The 23,642-nt window shown below is 52.1% G+C and overlaps 1 protein-coding gene across 3 annotated transcripts; it reads left to right on the top strand.

The window, feature by feature from the left end:
* Window positions 1–447: 447 nt before the first annotated feature.
* On the top strand, window positions 448–21,851 carry CABP1 (calcium binding protein 1). 3 transcript variants are annotated; one of them, XM_055323136.1, is made up of 7 exons: window positions 7,313–8,486; window positions 13,221–13,412; window positions 16,388–16,418; window positions 16,713–16,856; window positions 17,960–18,069; window positions 18,310–18,457; window positions 21,414–21,851. In XM_055323136.1, the coding sequence occupies exons 1-7, from the start codon at window positions 8,442–8,444 to the stop codon at window positions 21,437–21,439; spliced, it is 696 nt and encodes a 231-aa protein (XP_055179111.1). In that variant the 5' UTR covers window positions 7,313–8,441; the 3' UTR covers window positions 21,440–21,851. The 3 variants fall into 3 exon arrangements, with proteins under 3 accessions (XP_055179110.1, XP_055179111.1, XP_055179112.1); XM_055323135.1 differs by lacking the exons at window positions 7,313–8,486; window positions 13,221–13,412 and adding an exon at window positions 448–1,118; XM_055323137.1 differs by lacking the exon at window positions 13,221–13,412 and having other exon boundaries at window positions 7,321–8,486.
* Window positions 21,852–23,642: the final 1,791 nt, after the last annotated feature.

Raw genomic sequence — 23,642 nt, 5'->3', positions numbered from 1 at the left:
TTCCTCGCCATTCTGGCTCTGGTGTCTGCCCAAAGTGCTGTCACAGAGTGCCTCTATATCCTCCTAAGGTCGCCAGTTTACTGCACCTTTCTCCTCATTTCCAAAGTTGTACCCCCTGGGAGAGCATCCCGCCCGCATCTCTGGAGGTTCCGGCGGCTCCGGGTCACTGTGGGAGCCGCCAGGCGTGTTAAGAGTCACTGCGGGCCACCAAGGTCGGGGCATCTTTGGGGCCATTCGCCAAGCCCCTTTCCTAGCGCTCCCGGCGCCACGCCGCAGTGTCCCCTCCGCCGCCAGGGGCCGCCCGGAAGCGGGGCTCCTCGAGCGCGGGGCGGGGCAAGGGGCGGGGCGCGGCGGTACCTGGGCCGCCGAGGAGCCGGGGGTGGGCTCTCCGGGGACAGCCGGCGGCCCCCCCAGATCCGCACCGCCAGCCGCCGGGAAGCTCGGGGCTCCGGGCGTAGAGGCTGCGCTGTCACATGGGCGGCGGCGACGGGGCCGCATTTAAGCGGCCGGGGGACGGCGCCCGCCTCCAGCGCGTCCTCGGGCTTGGCTCCCGCCGGGCGCCCCGCTCTCTGCCCGCCGGGGGCCCCGCGCAGCGCCGCACCGCGCCGCCCCCGCCGGGCCATGCGAGCGCGGGCCCCGCCGCGATGAGCTCGCACATCGCCAAAAGCGAGTCCAAGACGTCGCTGCTGAAGGCGGCGGCGAGCGGGGGCAGCCGGGTTCCCCGCCACGGCCCTGCCCGGGAGCCAGGGTTGCCTGGCCGCCGGCTGCCTGGCACCAGCCCAGGCACGCCGCCGCCGTCCGGGGACCCCAGTTCGCGGAGGCCCCTGTGCCGGCCGGCGCCGCGAGAGGAGGGCGCGCGGGGGAGCAGGCGCGGGCTCCCCCAGGCGCACTGCAGGCCCCGGGAGGCGCTGCCGGCCGCGGCGTCCCGACCTTCGCCGCCGTCGCCGCTGCCGCCGGCCCGCGGGCGGGATGGGGAGGAACGGGGGCTGTCCCCGGCGCTCGGCCTCCGGGGCTCGCTGCGAGCCCCGGGTCGCGGGGACTCCGCTCCAGCCGCCGCGTCCGAGGCAGACCCGTTCCTCCACCAGCTGCGCCCCATGCTCAGCTCCGCCTTCGGCCAGGTAAGGGCCGCGCCTCCCGCCCGCGCTCCCGGGAAAGGCGCTCGGGACCCTGCACGGCTGCGCGCCCACAGCCCTCCTGCCGCTTCCCGCGGCCCCCGGTCACGCTCCCCGTAGTCCTCCCGCAGCCCTGCGCCCTGGCCGGCACTCCTCCTCCCCGGTGCCTGATTCAGCACCCTGAGCGCTGTCCACGCCCGGGCCTCTTCTGGGCGAGGTACCGGCGCCTCGCCGCCCTCCACCAGCCGAATAGGCCAGTCCTGGAGGGGAACGACCGCCGCAAACCGTCTGGAGATCTGCAGGGGTCAGGAGGGGTGCTCCGAGCAGGTGGCGCCAAATTCACTCCTCTGGTCTCTAGCCAAGACTGCCAGTGAGCGACCTAAAGGAGCAAGGGGTTTGGGGTCTGAGACTCAAGAATGGCCACCTCGGGGCACACAGCCTTGCTTGGGGACGGGGGACGCTAGTCGTGGGCTGTGGTGGCCCCGGAGACCTGGGAAAAGTTAGGAGAGCCGAATGGAGACTCAAAAATACAAGAAAAGAGAAGTGTCTGGGTAGGCATGGAGGGGCTACACAGAGCTATAGCTCAAATGGGAACTTTGGGGTGTTTTAAGGAGATTGTCATTCCAGGGATGCCATTAGGATGGCAGTTGGGCAGTTGTCAGGTCATAGGACGTGGAATAACACCCCAGCCTAAATTGATGTGCCTTCTAAGGTTAGAAAGGTCACTAAGGAGTCACTAGTGGCTACTCTTGTTTCCTGTAGGCTTTTCTCTCAAGGGTCCTGGGCAGCTGAGCAGCTGTCCTCGAGTCCAGGTCTACAGTTTGTGGTGTGCTGCCGGGGAGAGAGGTTCGCAGAGAGGAACCTGTGAACTCCCGAGCAAAGCCAGGGTTTCCTCTACTCTGAGCCCATAATTAATTCAAACTTATTGGCACAGCGTTGAGACTGTTCTGCGGCAGCCGAAGAGGGATGTGATGCAGAGGTCTGGTGGGAGAGTTTTCGTTGTGTGTTGAGGAAGAAGAGGCCCTGAGTGTTTCTGTGTTAGGATGTAGAGGAGAGAAGCCGTTTTAAGCTTCTGACTTGCCATGCTGGATCAGAATTCCAAGGAGGCTGTGTGTGTTCTGCTTCAGATCTGCACATTCTTTTTCAAAATACTACTCCGTGGCGGCTGAGGCCAGGGGAGGTCTGACATGAAGGTAGCTGCACGTGGATTTGGGTTGCCCGGGGCTGCTGTGTGGTGTGATAGGGCAGCAGTGTGTGGCTTTGTTCCTGTGGGGAGCCCTCGTTAGCCGCGTTAGCTGAAAGCAGTTCTCCAGAGTAGAGATTTGGATGCAGAGCTTTGAGAATTAGTGCAGCGACGTATTGAGGTGGAAGTTCACTGCAGTGGCTTATGTATTAGGTGGGAGACATAAAGTGTCCCAGGCAGTGGTCAATGGAGTGAGTCTGGGTTGTGGAATCAGTGACATCTAGTCAAACATTTATCAAATAATTTGGGGGCATCTACTTTACCCAGGCATTTATGGGTACTGCGGAGACACCAGTGGACAAGATAGCTGGAGTTCTGGCTGTTTTGGAGCTTACAATGTAGTGATTTGTAAGGGTAGTTCACTGGCCCAGAATCACTCACTTTCTGGCTATTTATTTTGCTGCTAATATGACTTCACTCCTAGAAAAAGAGTCTCTTCTTTTTCCAGTCTCACAGAATTTGCCTGCATGGGCCTTTGTGAGCTCAGAGCATTTCAGCTACCTCCTTTTTTCTTCCTTCTCCCTTCTCCTACTTTCTTAGTCATTAATGAGGACTATCCTACAGCCCAATGTTCTGAAATGTCACCAGGGTCACTTGAGTCAGGAAGAGCTGGAAGGTCCCATCAAATATTTACTACCTCCCTCTGGAAGCTCTTGCTTCTGGAGATGCAGACTTTTTCTGTAAAGCTCAGCACATTCAGTTTGGGCTTCCTGCTGACAGCTCTAGGCATCTGCTTGAACAGCAACAGCAATGACAACCGAACCCAGCCTCGGACTTTTGGGTCAGAGTCTCCAGTCTCCTGAGACAGTGGAGAATTAGTCTTTCCATCCTTTCTCTTTGCAATGAGATTCTGTCCTTAGATTCAGGACCAGGACCAAGAGAAGAGACATGGAATTCTGAATACAGAAACATTCAGATAGAATCTGTTTAGGGCAAAATATAGTCCTGGGAAGGTCTATTTCTCATGTCTCCCAAGTTCTATATATATTTTTAACCTTAACTGAATTGCTTAACCTCATTAAGCCTCTGTTTCTTTATCTACAAAATAAAGAAAATCATAGTACCTCACTGGACTTGGGGGGGGATTAAATGGGACATGAAGATATGTACAGATTTTGGCCAGTGCATGGTGCAGAGCAAGGGCTTCATCCGTAATAGTTATTATTGTTGCTGTCAATTAACTACCAAGTGCTGTCCTGAATCTTCTTTTCATTTGTAATAGAGTCAAGGAGAGCTAGGGCTCAAAGTGACACTGAAGGGTCCAAGATAGGTCCTACATTAGGGGAACAGGAATCAGGATTCTTTTTTTTAAAGGTTTTATGTATTTATTCATGAGAGACACATAGAGAGAGGCAGAGACAAAGGCAGAGGGAGAAGCAGGCTCCCCACAAGGAGCCCAATGTGGTACTTGATCCTAGGACCCTGGGATCACGACCTGAGCTGAAAGCAGATCCTCAATCATTGAGCCACCCACGCATCCCTTTATAAAACTATTTTAAGAACAGTTTTTCTGCTCCTTACTCTAAGTTCCTTACTCTAAGACCCCTTGTAGAGAAGTCAGATGTGTATAAAGCCTGCATCTCTGTTCCATCCTTCCCCTTTTTCTAGCTCTAAAGACATCTCTTCTAACTTGAATAAATTAGCCCAATTCCCAAACTGCTTTGCACATAACAAGAACACAGTATCTAATGGGCGAATGACCAGTATCTCCAGCCTCTGCTCTGCAGAGTTTCTTTAGTTCCTATAGTTTAGATGAGGGCGTGAGACCATGAAGTTTTGGGTCATAATGGATTCAATCATACTAGGCCTGTTTTTCTAGGATGAGGGCTGTGTATATCATTCACTCCTGTCAAGTCTTTCCCTACTGCTCTCTGAGAGAGTGGGAGCCCTCATTGCCTTTCCCCTGGCGCCTGGGGAAAAGGAAAGAGAAAGTCAGCTTGGGGTTGATATCAATCCTGTAGAGTCCTCCAAGACAGCTGCGTTTGCCTTTGCTGTTTGGGGGAAGGAACAAGGGTGCTTGAGACCTCAGCCAAGAGCTCACTAAACAATTGCCTAAGTGTCTTCTCCACAACCTGTAAAGGTTGGCATTATCACCCCCCATTTTAGAGATGAGGAAACAGTCTTTTTTTTTTTTTAAAGATTTTATTTATTTATTCATGATAGTCACACAGAGAGAGAGAGAGAGAGAGAGAGGCAGAGACACAGGCAGAGGGAGAAGCAGGCTCCATGCACCAGGAGCCCGATGTGGGATTCGATCTCGGGTCTCCAGGATCGTGCCCTGGGCCAAAGGCAGGCGCTAAACCGCTGCGCCACCCAGGGATCCCGAGGAAACAGTCTTGAGAGAGGGGAAGTGGCTTGTCCAAGGGCCACAGTGTAAGTAAGTGGCAGGACTATGATCTCTAAAGAACGAGTTGGGTGGGAAGTCACATAAGAGTGTTTCCTTTTTTTTTTTTAAGATTTTATTTATTCATGAGAGACACAGAGAGCAGGCAGAGACACAGGCAGAGGAGAAGCAGGCTCCATGCAGGGAGCCCGATGTGGGACTTGATTCCGGGACCCTGGGATCACACTCTGAGCTAAAGGCAGATGCTCAACCGCTGAGCCACCCAGGTGTCCCCATAAGAGTGTTTCCTATTTGTCAGAAGCATCCACAAAGCACCTCTCAAGTTATGACCCAGCTTTCCCTGAGCCTGTTCACACTGGGCTGTCATCCAAGTTCAAATGCTGGTGATAGAACCGATCAGGGCTGGAGGTCAGCCTCCCTCTTAATCAGGAATAATCAGCAGTGGGTTTATCCTTCTCATCCCTCTGATCTTGTTACTGCATTCCAGAACTCATAGTGTAGGCTTCTGGAAGTCCAAGGGTTGTGGCCACTGGGGTGAAGAGGGAAGGTGGGGCTGGGCAATGTGCTTTGTTCCTTAGAGAAGCCCCTACCTGTTGGCCCTTTAAAAAAAAAAAAGTATATGTGTGTGTGTGTGTGTATATATATAGATATAGATATATATATACACATATGCAAAAGGAAATTTCTTCTAAAGGTCAAGCCACCTGCCTCCTCTAGATCACCAGTTACTCCGGTCACCCAGGAGCACCATGGCCTGACCTGCCCAGCCCAAAATAGCTTAAGCAAAGCTCTGAGGTTTTTTTTTAAAGCTCTGAGTTTGAATCCCTGAATCCCTTGCTGCTTCAAGCTAGGGTCAGCATCCTGTCCTGTAAAAAAGGATGAGATTTATTGACTTTTCCACAGGGGCCTGGTCTTGCTGTCTCCGGTCTCCTGTCTCCTGCCTCCAAGGACAGACATATTCCAAGGTCGGCAAGCGGGTGCTGTGCTCTGGGCTGGCCTGCAGGGGGCAGGAGTCACCAGGTCTGACTGAGTGGGTGTTCTGCTGAGTCTGGCAAGGCCGGCACAGCTGGCCCTTTAAGACTAATGCTGGGCCAGGGAAGGGGGCACCTCCTAGGTGCCTGGCACTGTGCCAAACCCTTTACATATATTATCTCATTAACTCCTCACAACAGCCCTAGGAGGAAAGGGTTATTAGTGTACCCATTTAAAAAGAAACTGAGGTTCAGAAGGATTCACAAGTCCTCAAGGTCATAGAGTTTGCTAGGCAGCAGGGCAACATTGGAACCCAGGTCTGTCTGCCCCTGCATTCTAAGCTCTTAGCGTCTGTGTCAGTGGTCCTCAACGCTGACTGCAGATTAGCATTCCTGGAGCACTAAACACCACCAGTGCCTGGAGCTCATCTACACCTATTAAATCAGAATCATCTGCAGCTAGCATTGAGACTCTCACTTGACGCTGTGCTGCCTTTCCCTATATCTGCCCAGGTAGTTAATATAAATTGGGTTTGTACCTGGAACCTAACCCAGCTCTCCTCTGGGGTCCCTGGTGAGCCCCAGCTTGTCAAGAGTCTGCAGATAGTTGATTTATTAGATTTCATCTTCCAAGTCTTTTCTGATCCCCCCAGACTAAGTCAGATTCCTCTGTCTCACATTCTCAGAGGTTTTGTGTTTTCCCTTTTGTAGCATTTACCTGAACCGTGATTCAGTAAGTGCATTCATAGCTCTTTAATAGCTCTTGCCTGCCTGCTAGAACAGGAACTCCCTGAAAGCAGGTACCATGCTTTATCTTGTTCCCCACAGCATTCCCAGAGCCAGGCACCGTGCCTGGCACACAAACCCTGGACAAATGATACTATTTCTTACTCATTAAGTATCTATTATGTGTCAGGTACTTGCCCACATCTGCTTTATAAGCAAGATATGGGGAAACCCCCTTTTTCCAGGCAAGGAAACAGAAGCTCTAGAATGTGAGAAGTCAGAAGCTGGCAGCAGAGGCACGACTCAACCCCAGGCCTGTAGACCCTTCTCAGGCACCTGAGTCTCATAACCCTGACTCCCCGCCCCACAGAAAGGCTGCTTGATGCTTTCCTGTGGAGGAACGTGTCTTTGGAGAAGGCACTTATGTTAGCTGCTCACTCTTCGGTTTCATCTCCCTGGTGTCTTTCCTGCCCTTTGAGCATCAACACCTCCCCAGGCTCCTCCCTTTGCCCTTAGGGGCTGCCCCCCCCCTTCTCATACCCCCTTTGGAGGTTTGGCCCAAACAAGGCTGCTGAGTAACTCCCCTGATTAAACTGTTCCGTCGTCAGCAGCAGCACAGACGTCAAGAGCTATCCAGAGACTTCCTCCCCCGGCTCCCTGGGAGCCAGCCTGTGGCACCTCCTGGGCAGTGCCCCGCCCACTCCCCTAATGGGACTTCTGACCAGCCACTCTAGCTGGATCAAACGTCCCTGGGAAAGCAGCCTCTCTGGACTGAAAACTCTTCCAGCGCCTCGTGCGAGGGTTGTTGCATCAGGGGCGGGGAGAGTTGGGCTTCCCATCCTCTCTGGTGCCCCCTGCTGGGAGAAGCTGGCGGCAAGGATTCGGGGACACTTCCGCTCTTGGGTCCTCTGGCTCCGTCTGTAGGTCTTGAACGTGACATCTGAAGCTCCAGATGAGTCCACATCAAACCTGGAACCCACCAGGACGAGGAAGAGCCGCTCACCTAAAAAGTTCCAGTCGTGGGACCTTGAAGACCACTTAGCAAAGGGTGGCCTCTCTGCTTTGCACCCCAAGGAAACCCTGAAAGATCCTCGCTCAGGATTAGGCAGAGGATTGTTAGAGGGTTGGCAGCCCTCCATCACAGCCTGTGCGCCAGCACTGCCTCCATCATGCCCCCCTCACCGCGGTCTCTTGGGTCGGAGAGACTCCACGTAGCAAAGGGAGCAGAAGGATCCGCTCGCTGCTGTTGGCTCAGCTTTGCGCTTCCAGCCCTGGAGCCTCATCCCATTTCAGTGACGAAGCAAGTGTGAAAAATGGAGCGTGATGGGGACGTCACAAGATCTTCCAGGCCCTCAACTGGAACTGCCTGCTCTCAATCCAGCTGGGATTGCCAGGGGACAATTAGGATGTGTGTCTGTCTCTGAGTGCTTGCATATGTATGTGTGTGCAGATGTGTGTGTGTGTATGTGTGTGCACATGGCTGGAGCTGGGAGGCATCCTGGCTTTGGTGGCCCAAACTAGCCTGCTTCCCCTTCTGGGTCTGCTGGCCTAATTCCCAGCTGCAGCTGCCATTCTGGGCCCCCCTCCCCGAAGCAATCTCCCTGCAGATTTGGCAGCGGGAGAGGAGGGGCTGAGGGAAGGGAAATGAACCGGAGAGAGGACTGAGCTCTAATCTGATGTAGATGATCGGAGCCTTCCCTAGCTTGCTACCCTCTGCCATCAGCTCTCCAGGCGATTTTCTCTGTACCCTGCACTCTCCTCTCCCCTTCTGCCTTCATCTCCTTAAGAAAGTGTCCAGAAAGTTAAACCCACACACACAAACACACACACAATCCACCAAAAAAAAAAAAAAATCAGAGAGCAGGAGCAGGCAGACGAGTAAGAGAGCACGCGCGCAAGAGAGCGGGCTCAGAACGGGCCAGGAGGAAGAACTGCGCAGGCAGAGGGAGGCTGGGGTTTGGCCGTGACAGGGACTAAGGTCTCTTAGGCCCCAGAAGCCTCCTTCATGGACCCAGGGATCCTGAGAGGGGCTGCCTCAGCTTAGGATGGGCAACTGTGTCAAGTCTCCACTGAGAAATCTCTCAAGGAAGGTATGTTTCTGGAGTTTCCAAGTCCTGGGGCAGGGGAGGGGGGCATCTTGCCATGTGTCCCAGAGTTGGGGATGGAGGGGGTGGGCATCTGAAGCTTGCTACCCTTTCCATGGGTTCTGTCTAGAGCTGCTTCCCTGTTCCTCCCTCCAGATTCCCTCTGATCCCCGTTTTCTGTGTCTCAGGCTCTGAGCTGAAGTTGGGACTTACAGCTGCATGGGGACCGGGGGCTGTGTTTGGGAATTAGCATAAGATTCAGGAAAGAAACCACGTAGTTCCTGAGCCATAAAATGAAAAGCACAGGTCTGTAGAATGTGAGTGGATGGACCCCCTTGGGGGCTGCTGGATCGGAAGAGGGTTGAGCTGGGCTTTTGAGCCTGCTGCTACTGAGGCTCCTTCCCAGCTGTGGAGCTGGGGGCTCATTCATCTCTTTGAGAGTCTCTGGCCCTCTCTCTGGTGGTCTCTAAGCCTTCAGACTTGTGGGTTTTGAAGTAGATCCCATTGCTAATGGGGTATGCCTTGCTCCCCTCAATAATTCTTGAATCGGGTCAGAGAATCTCAATTAGGACCAGGCTGGTTCAGGGCCCTGAATTGTTTTCACTGAGAAATAGGATGTTGAGCAAAGGTGTCTGTAAGTAGCTTTTTGTCATGGATTTATTGCTTATACACCAGGATAATATCCTTTTGCAAGAATTCCTTTTGGAAAGCAAATCATCACCTCCAAAACATTTTTTATGCAAAGCTGGGCTTACATCTATAGGGTTTTGCTGCACGTGGGCTCTGCCTGTATTTCTGGCCCTCTGTAGTCAGGCCAGAAAAGAAACTCGTGGATATTATTTAAAGGAAGAAGGAATGATAGGGATGTTTTCCTCCAGTTCTGTCTTTTTCCAGACAAGGAACTTGATTACCACTCAGGGTAAAGTGACTTACCCAAGGTCTTGGGGTAACTAATGGCATGTCTGTCCCTAACCCTGTACTACCTCCTGGGTTGGTTCAATCGTGTCTTAATTTAGGACATTTTGGGCTTTTCTGCTCATCGTCTTCCTCATTTAGTTAAGCTGCTTGTATCAAATTCCCTTTAATCTTCACTGGTCCCTTGGATCCTTCCGAGGGTTGACTGTTTCTTCTTTGCATACAACCCACATCATCTGTCATCTTAGGGGAATCTTTGGCATCAGAGGTGGCCTCTCTGCTGTTGCAGAGAAGCAGAAATTGACCCGAATTAGTCTAGAGGACCACAGGGTGAAAGCTTCCCTCCCCCCTCCCCAGGGTTCTGTCCAGAACTTAAAGAGGTGAATTTAAGAGCAAGCATTATCCCTCTGCCCCACCTCACCCATCTCCCCAACAGCAGAGTGCTTACGAACCACACTTCTCATATCTTTTCTTTCCAGCTATGTGACCTTGGATGAGTTACTTGACCTCTCTGGGCCTGAGTCCACCAAGTGGGAATACTAGTATTTACCTCCTAAAGTGATTGTTAAAAGCAAATAAAGTGCTGCGCACACTGCCTGGAACAAAGTCCTCAATAAATGGCAGCTAGTATTACTGTCATCATGATCCTAATTTTTCCACTCTGGGTGTCCAGAGAAAGGGGGGTAAAGGAAAATAAGAGAGGTTTTGTTTTGAGTCCATGGAATAAGGTAAAAGACAATAAAACTTACCGCATTTAATTTCATGTTTTTTGTAATAGTAACAATTGCTTTCTTCTAAACAGCTCTAACATACCCATCCTCTTTGATTTCATTTGCTCTTTTCCACCAAGTAGTTCTCTTGGCTATTTTGTAGAGAAAGGAGCTGGATTTAAGAGCTAAGAGCTTTCCTAAAGTCATACAGCCGAGTGGAAGCGGAGTTGAGATTTTTGCAATGCCGGTCCATAGTTTGGTATTTTATTTATTTTATTTTATTTTATTTTATTTTATTTTATTTTATTTTATTATTTTATTTTATTATTTTATTTTATTTATTTTTTTATTTTTATTTTATTTTATTTTATTTTATTTTATTTTATTTTATTTTATTTTATTATTTTTTTTGCCTCCATGAGAGGCTGCCTTTCTTTCCCCTGCTGTCAGGAGTGTTATTCAGAGATTCCCACATCTGACCTTACAGGTTGCCTGGTTCCCCACTCACTGCAGTGATTCTGGCCCCCACCTTGCCAAGCCCTCACTGAATACCTTCAAGGAGAGAGAGCTTTGACTTGCCTTCTCTTGGATAGCTTGCCTTGTTAGAAAGCTGTTAGGTCATGAGGCCAGCTGACCCTGTTGCCATGCTACACTTGGGAGCTGTCCCTTTGGTGCCAGGAGACATTGTGAGCCTATGGGCCACTGCTCACTTGGCTTCCCGAGTGTGGTAGCCAGGGAGCCAGGAAGGGGGAGAGGCAGCCTGCTCCGGGCTCTGTGCAGGACAGGACTAGGCTGTCAGGTGCTATCATTGGCCAGGGAAGAACAGCAGCCTCCTGGCAACTTGGTGCCAGGCAGTATTATGATAAAGAGATGGAGTGGAAATTCCCCAGCCACCACTGGTGCCTCCTTTGTGGGAACGTGTTCTTCTCCATCCCTTCTCAGTTCTTCCCTGATTGGCAAATATGCTCCCACTTCCTCTGGAGCCAGAAGTAAATGCCTTCTGGCTCCCTGCATCTCTTATGTTGCATCTCCACCATCGTCATCATCGTCATCACCGTCATTCTCATCCCCATGGCAACTCCATGTATTCGGCTCTTACCATGCTCCAGGCACTATGCAATAGCTCATTTATTTCTCACAAGGATCCTGAGTTTATTCCCGCTGGACAGAGAAGGAAACTAGAGTACAGAGGAGTGAAGTCACCTGCCCAAGGTCACATAGCAAGCAAGCGGCAGAGCCAGAATGTGTCCCCAAGACTGTTTGAGCCCAAAGCCAGTGTACTAAATTGCCTCTCAGAGTTCTGTGCTGCCTGCTGCCTCCTCCCTCCTGGCTTGTGCTCACTGTGAGCCAAGTGTGCGAGGCTCAGCCAGAAACAAAAAGGCTGATTCTCTACACATAGCTCGGGAGATTATTTCTTGGGGTCCAGCCGCTCTCTACTCTTGGGCTTCCTCTGGGCTGGCCTCCCAGTGAGGAAAGTCTCCCGGGTTCCGCCCTTGCTCTAGCCTGGGTCCTAGAAGCCTGTGCAAGTATGGCTGAGGCTCTGACCTCTTTTAGTCATCAAACCAGAATGGCCCTTGGACTGTTAAACATTTGTCAAGTTCCGAGACAACCAAAGACCCACCCTTATTGCAGTCACTGAACTTGGGCCTTGTGCTGAGGACCTTCACTCCGGGTCTGAACCAGGATACTGCTCCTCCCTCTCAGCTTAGAAGAGGCTTAGGAAGTTGGAAGGGAGTCTAGTCTGTAGCCCCAGAATGTGGGGCTTTGGGGAGAAGACACACAAGAGGAGAGGGAGGGTGAGGTAAGCCTGGGGGAGCTTGTTCTGCTTCTCAGCCTGGCAAGACAAGCTGCCCCCTGGGTCACAGGATCTTCTCCTGGCCATGTCCTTCTGCGAGCTGGAGGAGTCTGGCAGCAAGTGTAGTACAGCAGGATACAAGAGTAGGGTATGCAGCTCTGGGGGTTCTAGGGCAAAGACAGCCCTGCAAGTTATAGCTGCTCTGTTTCTCCTTGGGAAGATTTGCCTCCAAATCCTCACACTGAGAGGAGGCATCCAAGCTCAGGACTGAAGGCAGAGTGCCCTGTCCTGGATCCTGGGGGGCCTTGGACATCCTGGGGAGGCCAGGGTGGAATAGAATGTTGTGACTAGATGCTGCTGTTGTCCTAAGGGGATGGTCTGTGGGCAGTGCTGACTTTTTATAGCTGCATGGGAACCATCGGGGAGGAGGAGGGGAGGGCCAGGGCCTGGGAGCACAGCTATATTCGGTAAGCAGAGAGGGCCCCTGCCTCAGCCTCTAGAGGTCGGGCAAGCTGGGCTGGGCAGGGAGCCAGAGACGGGAGGGGGAAGAAGGAGAGCTGCTGGGGGGCAGAGAGTGTCTAGTCTTGAGGCTGCAAATTGGGAAGAATCTGACCCACAGATGGGCTTTGCTTGGCCCAGGCAGAGCATAAAATCAGAAGGTCTGGAAACATTAGGCTGAATTAAGTAGTACTACCCCTTCAGAGGGGATCTACAGTCTCCATTTTGCGCCAGGCCTCCCTCCTACCCTACCTGCTCAGCTGTGTTAGCTAGGCCTCTGTGTGTGCACTTGCTGGTCCAGCAGCCTATCTGAACCTGCTCTGTGTGTTCCCAGCTCTGACGGTCCCCACTGCCTTCTGGTGGGGTCCAGCAGGGGGGCAGGGCCGGAAGTCCATTTGGGAGCAACTTGGGCAAGGCCAGTACTCATTAGTCTCTGAGTGAGTGCTTCCCATTGGTTGGAGCAGAAGCTTCTGTCCGCCTCCTTGTCTCTAAGCTCCCACATTCACGTGAGTGTGTGATTCTGTACATGTGGATGTGTCGTGAGCATGTGTGTGCACACGTCCCACACAATGGGTGTCATCCCCAGCTCTCCCTGGAGCATCCGTTTCAATCAAGGATCAGAAACTCCATCTGTTGAGCCAATTTGGCTCCTGCCTCCCATCATCCTGAGAGCTTTCCGAATCCCACTGTTTGACTCTCAGGGGTCTCCGCCTTGAGGAGAGCCCCTTCTAGGACCAGGAGCTGGGCTGAGGCCAGGAAGGCCAATGGGGCAGGGAGATGACAGCCTGCCTCTCTTTTGTATTTGCTTGGTGCTGGCTGAAGATGCGCCAGGAGGAGAAGAGCAGCTACAAGGTGGTGCAGACAGTGGTGCAGACGAGCGAGGAGGGGCTGGCAGCCAGCGGTGAGCTCCCAGGACCGCTCTTGATGCTGGCCCAGAACTGTGCCGTCATGCACAACCTGCTGGGCCCTGCCTGCATTTTCCTGCGCAAGGGCTTCGCTGAGAACAGGCAGCCTGTACGTAAGTTGGCCCCAGTGGAGCCGCACTTGACTTGGCTTCAGAGGGCATGAGGAGGTGCTGGGAAGAAGAGGGGCTCTGTATGAAGCAAACCATGTCCCCTCATGGATACACCCCAACCCCTCAATGTGTGATTCTGACCCTCCATATTTCCCACCCATGGCTGCAAAGCACTGGTGAGTCCACCTCCACCAGCAAGAAGTAACATAGCAGCTGATGTTTTTTTGCTTGCTTTCTTATTTTCTTGAGCACTTACTCTGTGTGAGGCTCTGTGCTAAGTGCTTTGGTGCATTGTCTCATGTCAGGCTCAGAGCAGCTCTGAGAGGTAAGTCCTATTATCATCTCTCATTTACAGATAAGGAAACTGAGTTGGAGAGATAAACATGTTCAAGATCACAGCTAGTGGGTGTAGAAGTTGGATTCAAACCTGGGAAGTCTGATGCAGAGGCTCCCTGTTCTCTTAACAGCAGTTCTGAATACACAGGCCTGTCCAGGAGAACTTCCTATAGTGATGGAAATATTCTACAATCCATGCTGCCCGATATAGTAGCCACCAGCCACATGTGGCCATTGAGCACTTGAGAGTGGCTAGTACAACTGAGGACCTGAATTGTTCATTTCATTTGCTTCCTATTCCAATTTATTTTTTTTAATTTTTATTTATTTATGATAGTCACACACACACAGAGAGAGAGAGGCAGAGACATAGGCAGAGGGAGAAGCAGGCTCCATGCACCGGGAGCCCGATGTGGGATTCGATCCCGGGTCTCCAGGATCGCGCCCTGGGCCAAAGGCAGGCGCCAAATCGCTGCGCCACCCAGGGATCCCTCCTATTCCAATTTAAATAGCCGCAAGCAGCTACTATATCCGGGCAGCCTTCTTCAGATATCTGAACAGTCACAGGAGGAGGGTGATGATGTTACAGATACAAACATTTGAGGGTTCCACTTGTTGAATGTCACATGCTAAATACTTTACAGATATTGTCTCATGGGATGCTCGCAAAGGCCCGGTAACATGGGTGCTGGTATTAACCTATTTTATGATGAGGACACCATGGCTCAGAATGCTGAAGTGACCTGCCTGTGGTCCCACAGCTAGGAAGGAGCAACTCTGGGCTTTGCACTTGAGTTTGTCTGGCTTTGGAGGCTGAGCTCTTCTTCCAGACTGCATACATTGGGGAGAAAGGAGTGTGCATGTACTCTCCTCCCGTCTGACCCCTGGGGATGGTGCTCACGGTTTCTCTAACACATTGGTGTGCACCTGTGGCTCTTCTACACATACCCCCAAACACTCCACAAGGGGAGCATGTGATCCAAGGGCTGGCCACCTGGACTTTGCCAGAGGCACACCGAGAAGGAGAACCTGGCTTGCCTGCTCCCTGGTTCCAGCTATGCAAGAAGGGGAGGAGGCTGCAGTAGGGTAGCACCCTGTTCCTCTCCAATCCTGCAGAGCTGGGTCCTGGAGAAAGAGAGGCTGCTTGAGGCTTGAAGAGTGGGAAAGGACTCATATCTGTGTGATTTGTCCTAGCGAATATACTCTGCACGGGTATGTACACACATACACTCACCTATTTACTCACTTCACTTATTGGGGGTACAGGGTTTTGCAAAAATCATTATTTTTGGCCACCCAAGATCCAAGTGTGACTAGGAATGGAGTGACAACACTCGCAGTGTACACGGTGACAGGCTTTTATGGTGGAAGTCCATACCATCATCTTGCAGAGACATACATATACCTTCAGTGAATCCTGCCCTCACCTAGAAATGCCACATGCTGAACGGGGTAGCTTGTAGCCCGCTCATTCACAGCTCCTGTACACTGTCAACACTGTCCTGTCACATTTAGCCACTTCTGAGCCTGAGGTCCTGTGCACCTGGTTGTCTCATGAGATGTTGCTCAGCAGCCCCTTTCTAGAAAATTCTGAGTTTCCCAGAGCTGGGGTCTCTTGCGATGGGGCCAGCTTGCAGTGGGTGGGCAAAAGCTGTCTCTTGCTGCCTTGACCCCTTGGCTAGAACAGCCAGCGTGCCCAGCTGAGATGCTTCATGCTCACTGGGGCCCGCCTGCGTGTCTGTGTTCAGGAGGGGTGTGCCCACATCTGGTATGTGCTTACTCAGGGTGGGCACACCCTGCCACATTCTACCTGCCAAAAGTCAGAGAGCTGCGATACGTGGGGAGGATGAGCTGTGGGTGCCAGCTTTGGGGCCTACTGAACAGGTCCGGCTGGGCATCCATTTCATGCTGATCTGTCTGCCTCCTGGGAAGGCCTGGGGTGACTGACACCTCACTAGCCAGAGTCTACCCCACGTATCCTCTGGGCCTGCTCTCTGGAGACTTCTCTGCCATCTGTCCAGATGCCTAGACCCAGAGTTTCCTTGAGTCCCCAAGGAGACCTGGGCACTGCGCGAAGCTGGAGATATGTGCTTTGGACCCTGGCAGCAGCCAGCAGCACCGGCAGCCCCCAGGGTCCTAGGCCGTGTCCCATTACAGGGCAAGAGGTAGGATGAGGGTCTGGTGGGAGAAGGTGGGCGATGCCCTACTTCTGCCTCCACACCCTTGGCTCCTCCTCCTCCTCTCCCTCCCTCTCTGGTAGCCTGTCCAGTTCTGGCTTTCTGTCCCTCCAGCCCTTTCCCCATTGCCTTGCAGGCCTTCCTTCTGTTGTGACCCACAGCAACCCGTCCACTCCACTTTATTTACAGGGTTTTGCCTCCAGAACAACTCTGTCCTCTGACACATTCTGGTGTCTGGAATGGGGACACAGAGTTTCTGTACGCAGATTGGATGGGGCTCTGGGGTCCCTGGGCATCTTCTGTGTCTATGAGAGATGTGGGCTGCACCTTTTCCCCTCAAAGATGTGTGCTGGCCCTCCCTCCACCCAGTGCTCGTTGTCCCTCGTATAGTCCCCAGCCTGGGCATTTTGTGACCTCTAGGCCCCTTACAGCTGCTAATAGGACACATTCTTTTGTTTCAGGACAGATCACTGCGGCCAGAGGAGATTGAAGGTAAGACCCAGCCCCTTAGGGGAAAGAGTTGCTCAGCTGTCCAGGAAGGTGAGGGAAGGGATACTGGTGTGAAGAGAGGCAGAGACATCTTGGCCTTCTGGGAATGTGGCCTGGTACAGGGCTGGGCATTGTCTGTGGGGCGCTGAGGATCAGGGGAGTGCAGTCCTGGCAGTTCTAGGCTCTGGCTCAGGGACAGGGGTGGGGGTGGGGCTTGGGCTGCCTCTGCCCAGAGGCCTCACAGGTCCCACTTTTATCCCTTTGTCTAGCTGTGCCCACTTTTATTCTTTCTCTCAGAGCTCCGAGAGGCCTTCCGAGAATTTGATAAGGACAAGGACGGCTACATCAACTGCCGGGACCTGGGCAACTGCATGCGCACCATGGGTTACATGCCTACTGAGATGGAGCTCATTGAGCTGTCCCAACAGATCAACATGAACCGTGAGTCCCTCCCCTGGGCACCACCTGCCCTTCCCATTCCTACCCTCGCAGTCCTCTGCAGTCACACAGGCTGGTTTCAGCTCTGGGCCTGCTTCTATGACCTGGAGCAAACTGCTTAGAGTCTCTGGGCCTGCTTCCTCTGCTGTAAACTGTGAAATGAGAGGAGCACAGGAAGTCAGCGACGGAGTACCTGCCACACAGCCATGCATGTGGCCTTCAGGGCCTGTTGAACAGAAGGGAAGCCATTACTCCTTTGTTATTCTCTGGTTTAGTTTGGGTTCTCCTCGAAGCAGACCCCCAGAGACAAGGATTTGGGTGCAAGCAGTTTCTCTGGAAGGTGAAGAGAAGGGTCAACAGGGAATAGGGAAGTGAGGCCATGAAGAGAAGGAGCCCACAGGGGGTGAACTCTCAAGCCAGCTAGCACCGCTAGTGTTGAGAATCTCATTCCTCCAGGCAGCTCTGGGAGTTAGTGTACTGTGCCCATCTTGAGGTTAGAGCCCTGGCCTCTCCAAGCCAGGTGTTTTGTCAGTCAGTGGCTGAAAGGTGTTGTGAGCAAGGGGTGGGGTGTGTGTCACTGCTCCAGCACTCCTACCTGCTTTGGGATCTTATTGGAGTGAGCCTCCTTTTGCAGGACAAGAGTAAGGCCTGGGGCATATGGGCCAGATGCTCCTAACTTCTGCTTTATCTGCCTTTCTGCTTGTGTGTCTTTTGTCTCTCTGTCTCTGAAAAAAAATTTTTTTTAAGATTTTATTTATTTATTCATGATATACACACAGAGAGAGGCAGAGACATAGGCAAAGAGAGAAGCAAGCTCCTGATCATCAAGGAGCCTGATGTGGGACTTAATCCCAGGACCCTGGGATCATGACCTGAGCCAAAGGCAGACAGACACTCAACCACTGAGCCACCCAGGCATCCCTTCCCTGAGCCATTCTTTGATAAACCACCTGTCCATCGTCACCTCTCTGTCCTCATTTGGCCTTTGGTTGTACCCTCGACCTGGCACTGAATAGGTCAAGGAGAGGTTCACAGTGCCTTCCTTTGCCTAATTAGAGATGAGGGAGTGGTTGGATGAATGACCTAGCCCTTTCCTCTGTCTCCAGTGGGTGGCCATGTGGATTTTGATGACTTCGTAGAGCTAATGGGACCTAAACTCCTGGCGGAAACAGCAGATATGATTGGAGTGAAGGAACTTCGAGATGCTTTCCGAGAGGTGAGTAATGGGCCCTGGACAGACAGGGGTGGTGGTGGGGTGATTGTTAGGATTCCAACCCCAGGATGGTTACTTGAAGAGAAACCTGAGCCCTGGATCACGTACCAGGGGAAGGAGCTTGGAAAGAGAAGGGTTTCCGGAGCTGGGGGACAATGAGGCTGGAAAAAGAGCCCAACCTTGGGATCTGCTTCTACATTCCCGGCATTGGAGCTACCCCTCTCTGCTCCCTGCCCTCTCTAGTTTGACACCAATGGTGACGGAGAGATAAGCACCAGTGAGTTGCGAGAGGCCATGAGGAAACTCCTGGGCCATCAGGTGGGACATCGAGACATAGAGGAAATTATCCGAGATGTGGATCTCAATGGGGATGGACGAGTAGACTTTGAAGGTAGGTGGGGTTTGAATGTACAAGAGAAGCCAAGCCAGGCCAACTGTGTATCCATCAAAATTCCAACTTTCCATGCTCCCTCCCTTCCATTCTCTTACCCCTCCATCCATGCACCCCTGTAATCCACCTTCCAAATCCACCTTCCCATTCATTCCTACCCCCATCCATCCATCAATCCATCTTGCCAAATCTCTCTCTCCATCTGTTCATTCATTCATGAATCTCTTTATGTGTCCAGGTGTCTAACCACTCATTCATCTCTAAACAATTATCCATACTAGCATTTATTCATCCACTTACATATCTATCCATGTATCTATTCATTTTTCTGTACATTCACCCATGCATCCATTTACTCATGTACCTCTATCCATACATCTATACCTCTATGCTTCTGTTCATACATTCATATATCTCCATCCATCTTCCTATACCTTTACCCACACTTCCATTGATCTGTTTGTGGGATCCTTTACCATCTATATCCACCTACCCATTCATCCAACCGTCCATCCATCTCTACCCATTTATCTGTCCACCTACTCCTGCATCCATCCATGGTAGATATTTTTGGAGCACCCCATTGCTCAGTCTATACTCAGGGCCCTGGAGATCAGACCACAGATCACCTCCCCATTTGCAGCTCCTGCTGCTCTTTTACTCACACTCCACCTTAAAGCCATACCCCTGTACTTGTGGTCCATGATCCTGCCAAGCTCTTGTTTGAATGCACTGTTCTTTTTGTCAAGATGCCTTTTATTCTGTTCTTTAGCTAGATTAAATTCTCTACATCCTTCAAGACTCAGCAGTGGGGCCACTTCCTCTGGCACTTCCTCGCTGGTTCCTAGGCCAAATTCCTCTTTTCTGGGCTTTCATGGCACCTCAGGCTTACCCTCCCTCATTCTTCACACTGTCCCTCGGGTGCTAGTTGTAGCTCTGCTTGTTGGAACTTTTGGAGAACATTTTATCTCTACATTTCCTCATAATTCAGCACCTGGCACATAACTAATGCTCAGTAAAAGTGTTTTTTTTTAAAGGAATCAGTAATAATTATAATAGTTACCATTTATTATACATGTATTGTATACCAGCCACTGTACTAAGTATACTCACATATTTTATGCCATTTGATTCTCACAACTCTCTGGATTGCACTATTATTGTGTCACGTTACAGATGACGACACGGAGGCTCAGAGAATTCATATGACTTACTTGAGATTGCCTAACTATTAAGATGCAGAGCCGGATCATACACGAGATCTGGAATCTCAGCCACTACATACATAAGACTGTATGATACCATTCAAGACAACTAGGGGAGACAGGGCAAAAATACAGTAAAACATTGACTTCGTACTCTATGTGCTTGCATTCTAAGCAGAAAGTCAAGATAAACATGTGCCAGAGCGTGATTGAATCCAGAATACGAAGGTTGGGAGGTCTTTTCTGGGGAGCAAGTAGACTCCAAGTTTGAAGTGATTGTGGGTGGCTACATGGAAAGAAGGCTTTGCTGCCACCAGATCTGAAATTTTTAGGTCGTTCTGTGTTCTGGTATCACCCCCACTCTCCCAGATGACAGCCCTTCCCTTTAAGCCCAGCACCCCCCATTTATTCTGCCAGCATGCGTTGTACACCTACTGTGTGTCAAGATCTGCCTCGAGAAGCCCGAGACCAGCAAGGAAAGCAGAAGCCAACAGTATAGTCCATGTTGTTTTGGGGGAAATACAACAAGCTGTGGGGTACAGAAAGGGCATCTGTGCCAAGCTAGAGGGGGGATTAGGGAAGGCTTCCTGGAGGAGGCTATAAATAAGTAGAGCCCTAAGAGATGAGTAGGAGCCACCAGCTGAACAAGGAGGAAGAGGTATTTCCCCAAATGAATTAAAATTTCCATCCACATAGAAACCTGCACACAGATGTTTATAGCAGCTTTATTTACAATTGCCAAAACCTGGAAGCAAACAAGATGTCCTTCAGTTGGTGAGTGGATTAAACTGTGACAATGGAATATTATTCACACTATAAAGAAATGAGCTATCAAACCATGAAGAGACATGGAGAAATCTTCCATGCATATCGCTAAGTGAAAGAAGCCAATCTGAAAAGGCTACATAGTGTGTGATTCCAACTGTATAACATTCTTGAAAAGACAAAACTAAGGAGATGTAAAAAGATCAGTGGTTGCCAGGAGTTTAGGGGGAGAGAGGGATGAGCCGGTGGAGCACAGGGGATTTTTAGGGCAGTGAGACCATTCTGAATGATATGATAGCGGCAGATACATATCATTATACATTTGCCCCAACCCATAGAATGAACAGCACCAAGGATGAACCTGAATGTTACTGTGGCCTCTGGGTGATAATGACACATCAGTGTGGGTTCATCGATTGTAACAAAAGTCCCACTCTGGGTGCGGGATGTTGATGATGGAGGAGGATGTTGATGATGATGCAGGTGTGGGGCAGGGTCTAAATGGAACTCCGGACTTCCTGCATAATTTTGCAGTGAACCTAAAACTGCTCCAAATAGTCAAATCTAGTTAAAAGAAAAAGAAGAGAGAGGAGACAGGTTGCAGACCAAGCTGAGAGGCGGAGGGAGGGGGAGGGTGCCAGCTGCACTGAAAGGGTGATCGGATTGGGTGGCTGGAGCTCAGGGATGGGGGTGAGCAGTGAGAAAGACGTCAGCTGGGGCCATGGCAGGGAGGCCTCATCAGGATATTGGATATTTTCTGGCAGGGAGCCCTAAGAGGTTTTGGAGGGGTCAGCTGTGTAGCCGAGACAGCGCCCCCGCCTGCTGCTGGGCACGAGATGGATGGAAAGAGGCCAAAGGGCTGGAGACGACCACCTGGGGAGGGGGGGGGAGGCAGGGGAGGAGGGGGCGCGGCCTCCGATCCGGGAGGGAGATTTGGAGGCGCCGCCTGAGCTCCCGGGCCTGACGGTGCTCCTGTGCCCTCCCAGAGTTTGTCCGGATGATGTCCCGCTGAGGCCACGGGGGCCCTTCCAGGACTGCCAAGCTCCCCGGCGGGAGAAGAGGAGCCGGAGCTCGCGTCGCCCCGCCGCAGCCGCCGAGAGCCCAGGATGGACTGGCGGACGGGGCCTGCCTGCACCCCGGACCCCCACCCCTCCGCACTGTGAAAGACTCACAACTCCTGCAACTGGAAAGGGGGGCGCCCGCCACCGAGGAGGCCCCAGTGCCAAGCCGGCAGAGGTGACGCCGGGCGCCAAGTGCCAAGGACCCAGCTGCTGCTGGCGGGGTGGGCCAGGGAGCCCGCCAGCAGCCCCCACACAGCATGTCCGCCCCGGGGCAAAGCCTCTCGCCGCCTCCTTAGCTCTCTGCCCGTCCCAGCTCGCCACAGCCCTGTTCTCTCGGAACCAATAAAAGTATTTCCAAGGCAAGGGCAGCTGTGGCGGGCGGTCTTTGCTTCTTGGGCCTGGTCAGATGGTGCGCACTTCCCAAGGACCAACTGCACACCCAGAGCTGGCCCGACAGTCCTGCATTCAACGTGCATTTATTGCACCCCATTAGGTACCCGCCGTCATCTCAGAAGCCAGAACCCCATACCTCTAGCTGGAGGGGACTCTGGGGGTGGTGGTGACCTGGCTGGGTACCCAACTGTCCCACACAAACGCAGGCTCTGTACAAAAAGGAGAATAGATGTTGGGTGAGCATCCAGCAGGGTCTGCCCACTTCCTGTCCTCCTGGAGTTTTCCAGCCTGGCGGGAAGATAGACACAAAGTCCTTCAATAACATGGTTACAAATTGTGATGCTTTTAGGAGGGAAAAATGCAGGGACCTGTGGTAGGCTCTAAGGAGGCCTGGTGGACTCCGGGGAGGTCAGGAGAGGCTTTCCTGAGGACAACGCATTTGCCACGGAGGAAATCTCAGGGTGTGTGTGTGTGGAACAGATGTCCAGACAGCTACCGCCTGCTCTGCAGAGTGAGGAGCGGGATAGTATAGTTGTTAGGTCCTGGGTTTACTTGCTGTGTGACTTTGGGCCAGTCCTGTCCCATCTCTGAGCCCCGTATGTAATAGGGGAACAATAAAGGATAATAAAGCCCCAGGAAGTGCTCTCAGGGCATCATGTTACTCCCTTCCAAGGGCTGCCATTCACATAAAGGAGATGTTAGTGGGTAGCAGTTGCCCAGAATTTTTGATGGGGTTAGGGAATAACCAGACAGGTGTGCAGGAGGGACCTGTGTACTTTGAGCCTGTGGTTCTCAAACATTAGCATGTAAGAATCACCTGGAGATTTTGTTAAACCACATATCCGGGCCCCACCCTAGTGATTCTGATTCAGGCTCTGAGGTGGGGCCCATGAATTTGCATCTCTAACAAGCTCCCAGGGGATGTTCTTGCTGTCAGTCAGGGACCACAGTTTGGTTTCTAAAAGCCTCAACAAATCAAGAGTGCCCATGACAGAAGAGTATTCTTGCTAGAGAACAGAATAGAAACTTCACCAAAGCATTGAATTCCCCCAGTCAAGGCTATAGAGGCAAGCAGTAGATTCTGGGGGAAGCAAAAGGTTTATCCCCAAGAAAGGGCACTGAAAAGAGCCCTCCTACCTAATGGGCCACAATTTGAATAACACTGCTGTAAGTCCCAGACATGTGGGAGGCAGGTGTGCTCCAGGCAGCAGGGGCCTGTGAGCCAAAGGCTGGAAGTGGGTGGTGAGTGGAGAAATCCCTGCCCTTACGCTGCAGCAGAGACAGGATCCTTGTTCTCAGATTTGGCAGGGAATGTGGGAAGACCTGAGGGCCCCCGGCCAGAGGCCTGGGTAATCCCCATGTCCCTGAGGCCAGGGGGGGGCTGAGAGTTCCAAATTCATTCTCATAATCCAATTCTGAGACTAAGCCCTTGGCTCTGTGCCCCGTGAGGCAGGCCTGCGGCCCTGCCCGCTCCTGTATTGGCTTGGCTCAGCCTAGAGCCCTCAGATCTACACGGTTACAGAAACACAATGGCCTGGAGGGCCAGAGGAACAGTTCAAAGAAAGAGGGCTTCTGTGGGCATCTCTGTCAGCTGATAGGATTAGCCCCTGATGGCACCACAGGGAGGGGGTGGAGTTAGGGTGTCAGCTAGGACACTTCTTTCCCCAGTGTGGTGGCCTCCTAATCACAGACATAGTGGCTAGGATAAAGCGACTTGAGAATATAGCCAGGCCACTGTTCAGAGAAACTCTAGTGCTCAGG

This window comes from Nyctereutes procyonoides, unplaced genomic scaffold (genome assembly GCF_905146905.1).
Source record: "Nyctereutes procyonoides isolate TBG_1078 unplaced genomic scaffold, NYPRO_anot_genome, whole genome shotgun sequence".
Classification (NCBI taxonomy): Eukaryota; Metazoa; Chordata; class Mammalia; order Carnivora; family Canidae; genus Nyctereutes; species Nyctereutes procyonoides.
The sequence above is the reverse complement of the archived record's forward strand: the minus strand, read 5'-3'. Positions and strand labels throughout refer to the sequence as shown.

Bases quoted from the DNA above. Each gene is read 5' to 3' on its own strand.
- CABP1 (XM_055323135.1), top strand. From the start codon at position 474: ATGGGCGGCGGCGACGGGGCCGCATTTAAGCGGCCGGGGGACGGCGCC. The intron at 16,857-17,959 runs GTGAGTCCCTCC...CTCTGTCTCCAG, and splicing joins CCAACAGATCAACATGAACC to TGGGTGGCCATGTGGATTTT. The intron at 18,458-21,413 runs GTAGGTGGGGTT...GTGCCCTCCCAG, and splicing joins TGGACGAGTAGACTTTGAAG to AGTTTGTCCGGATGATGTCC.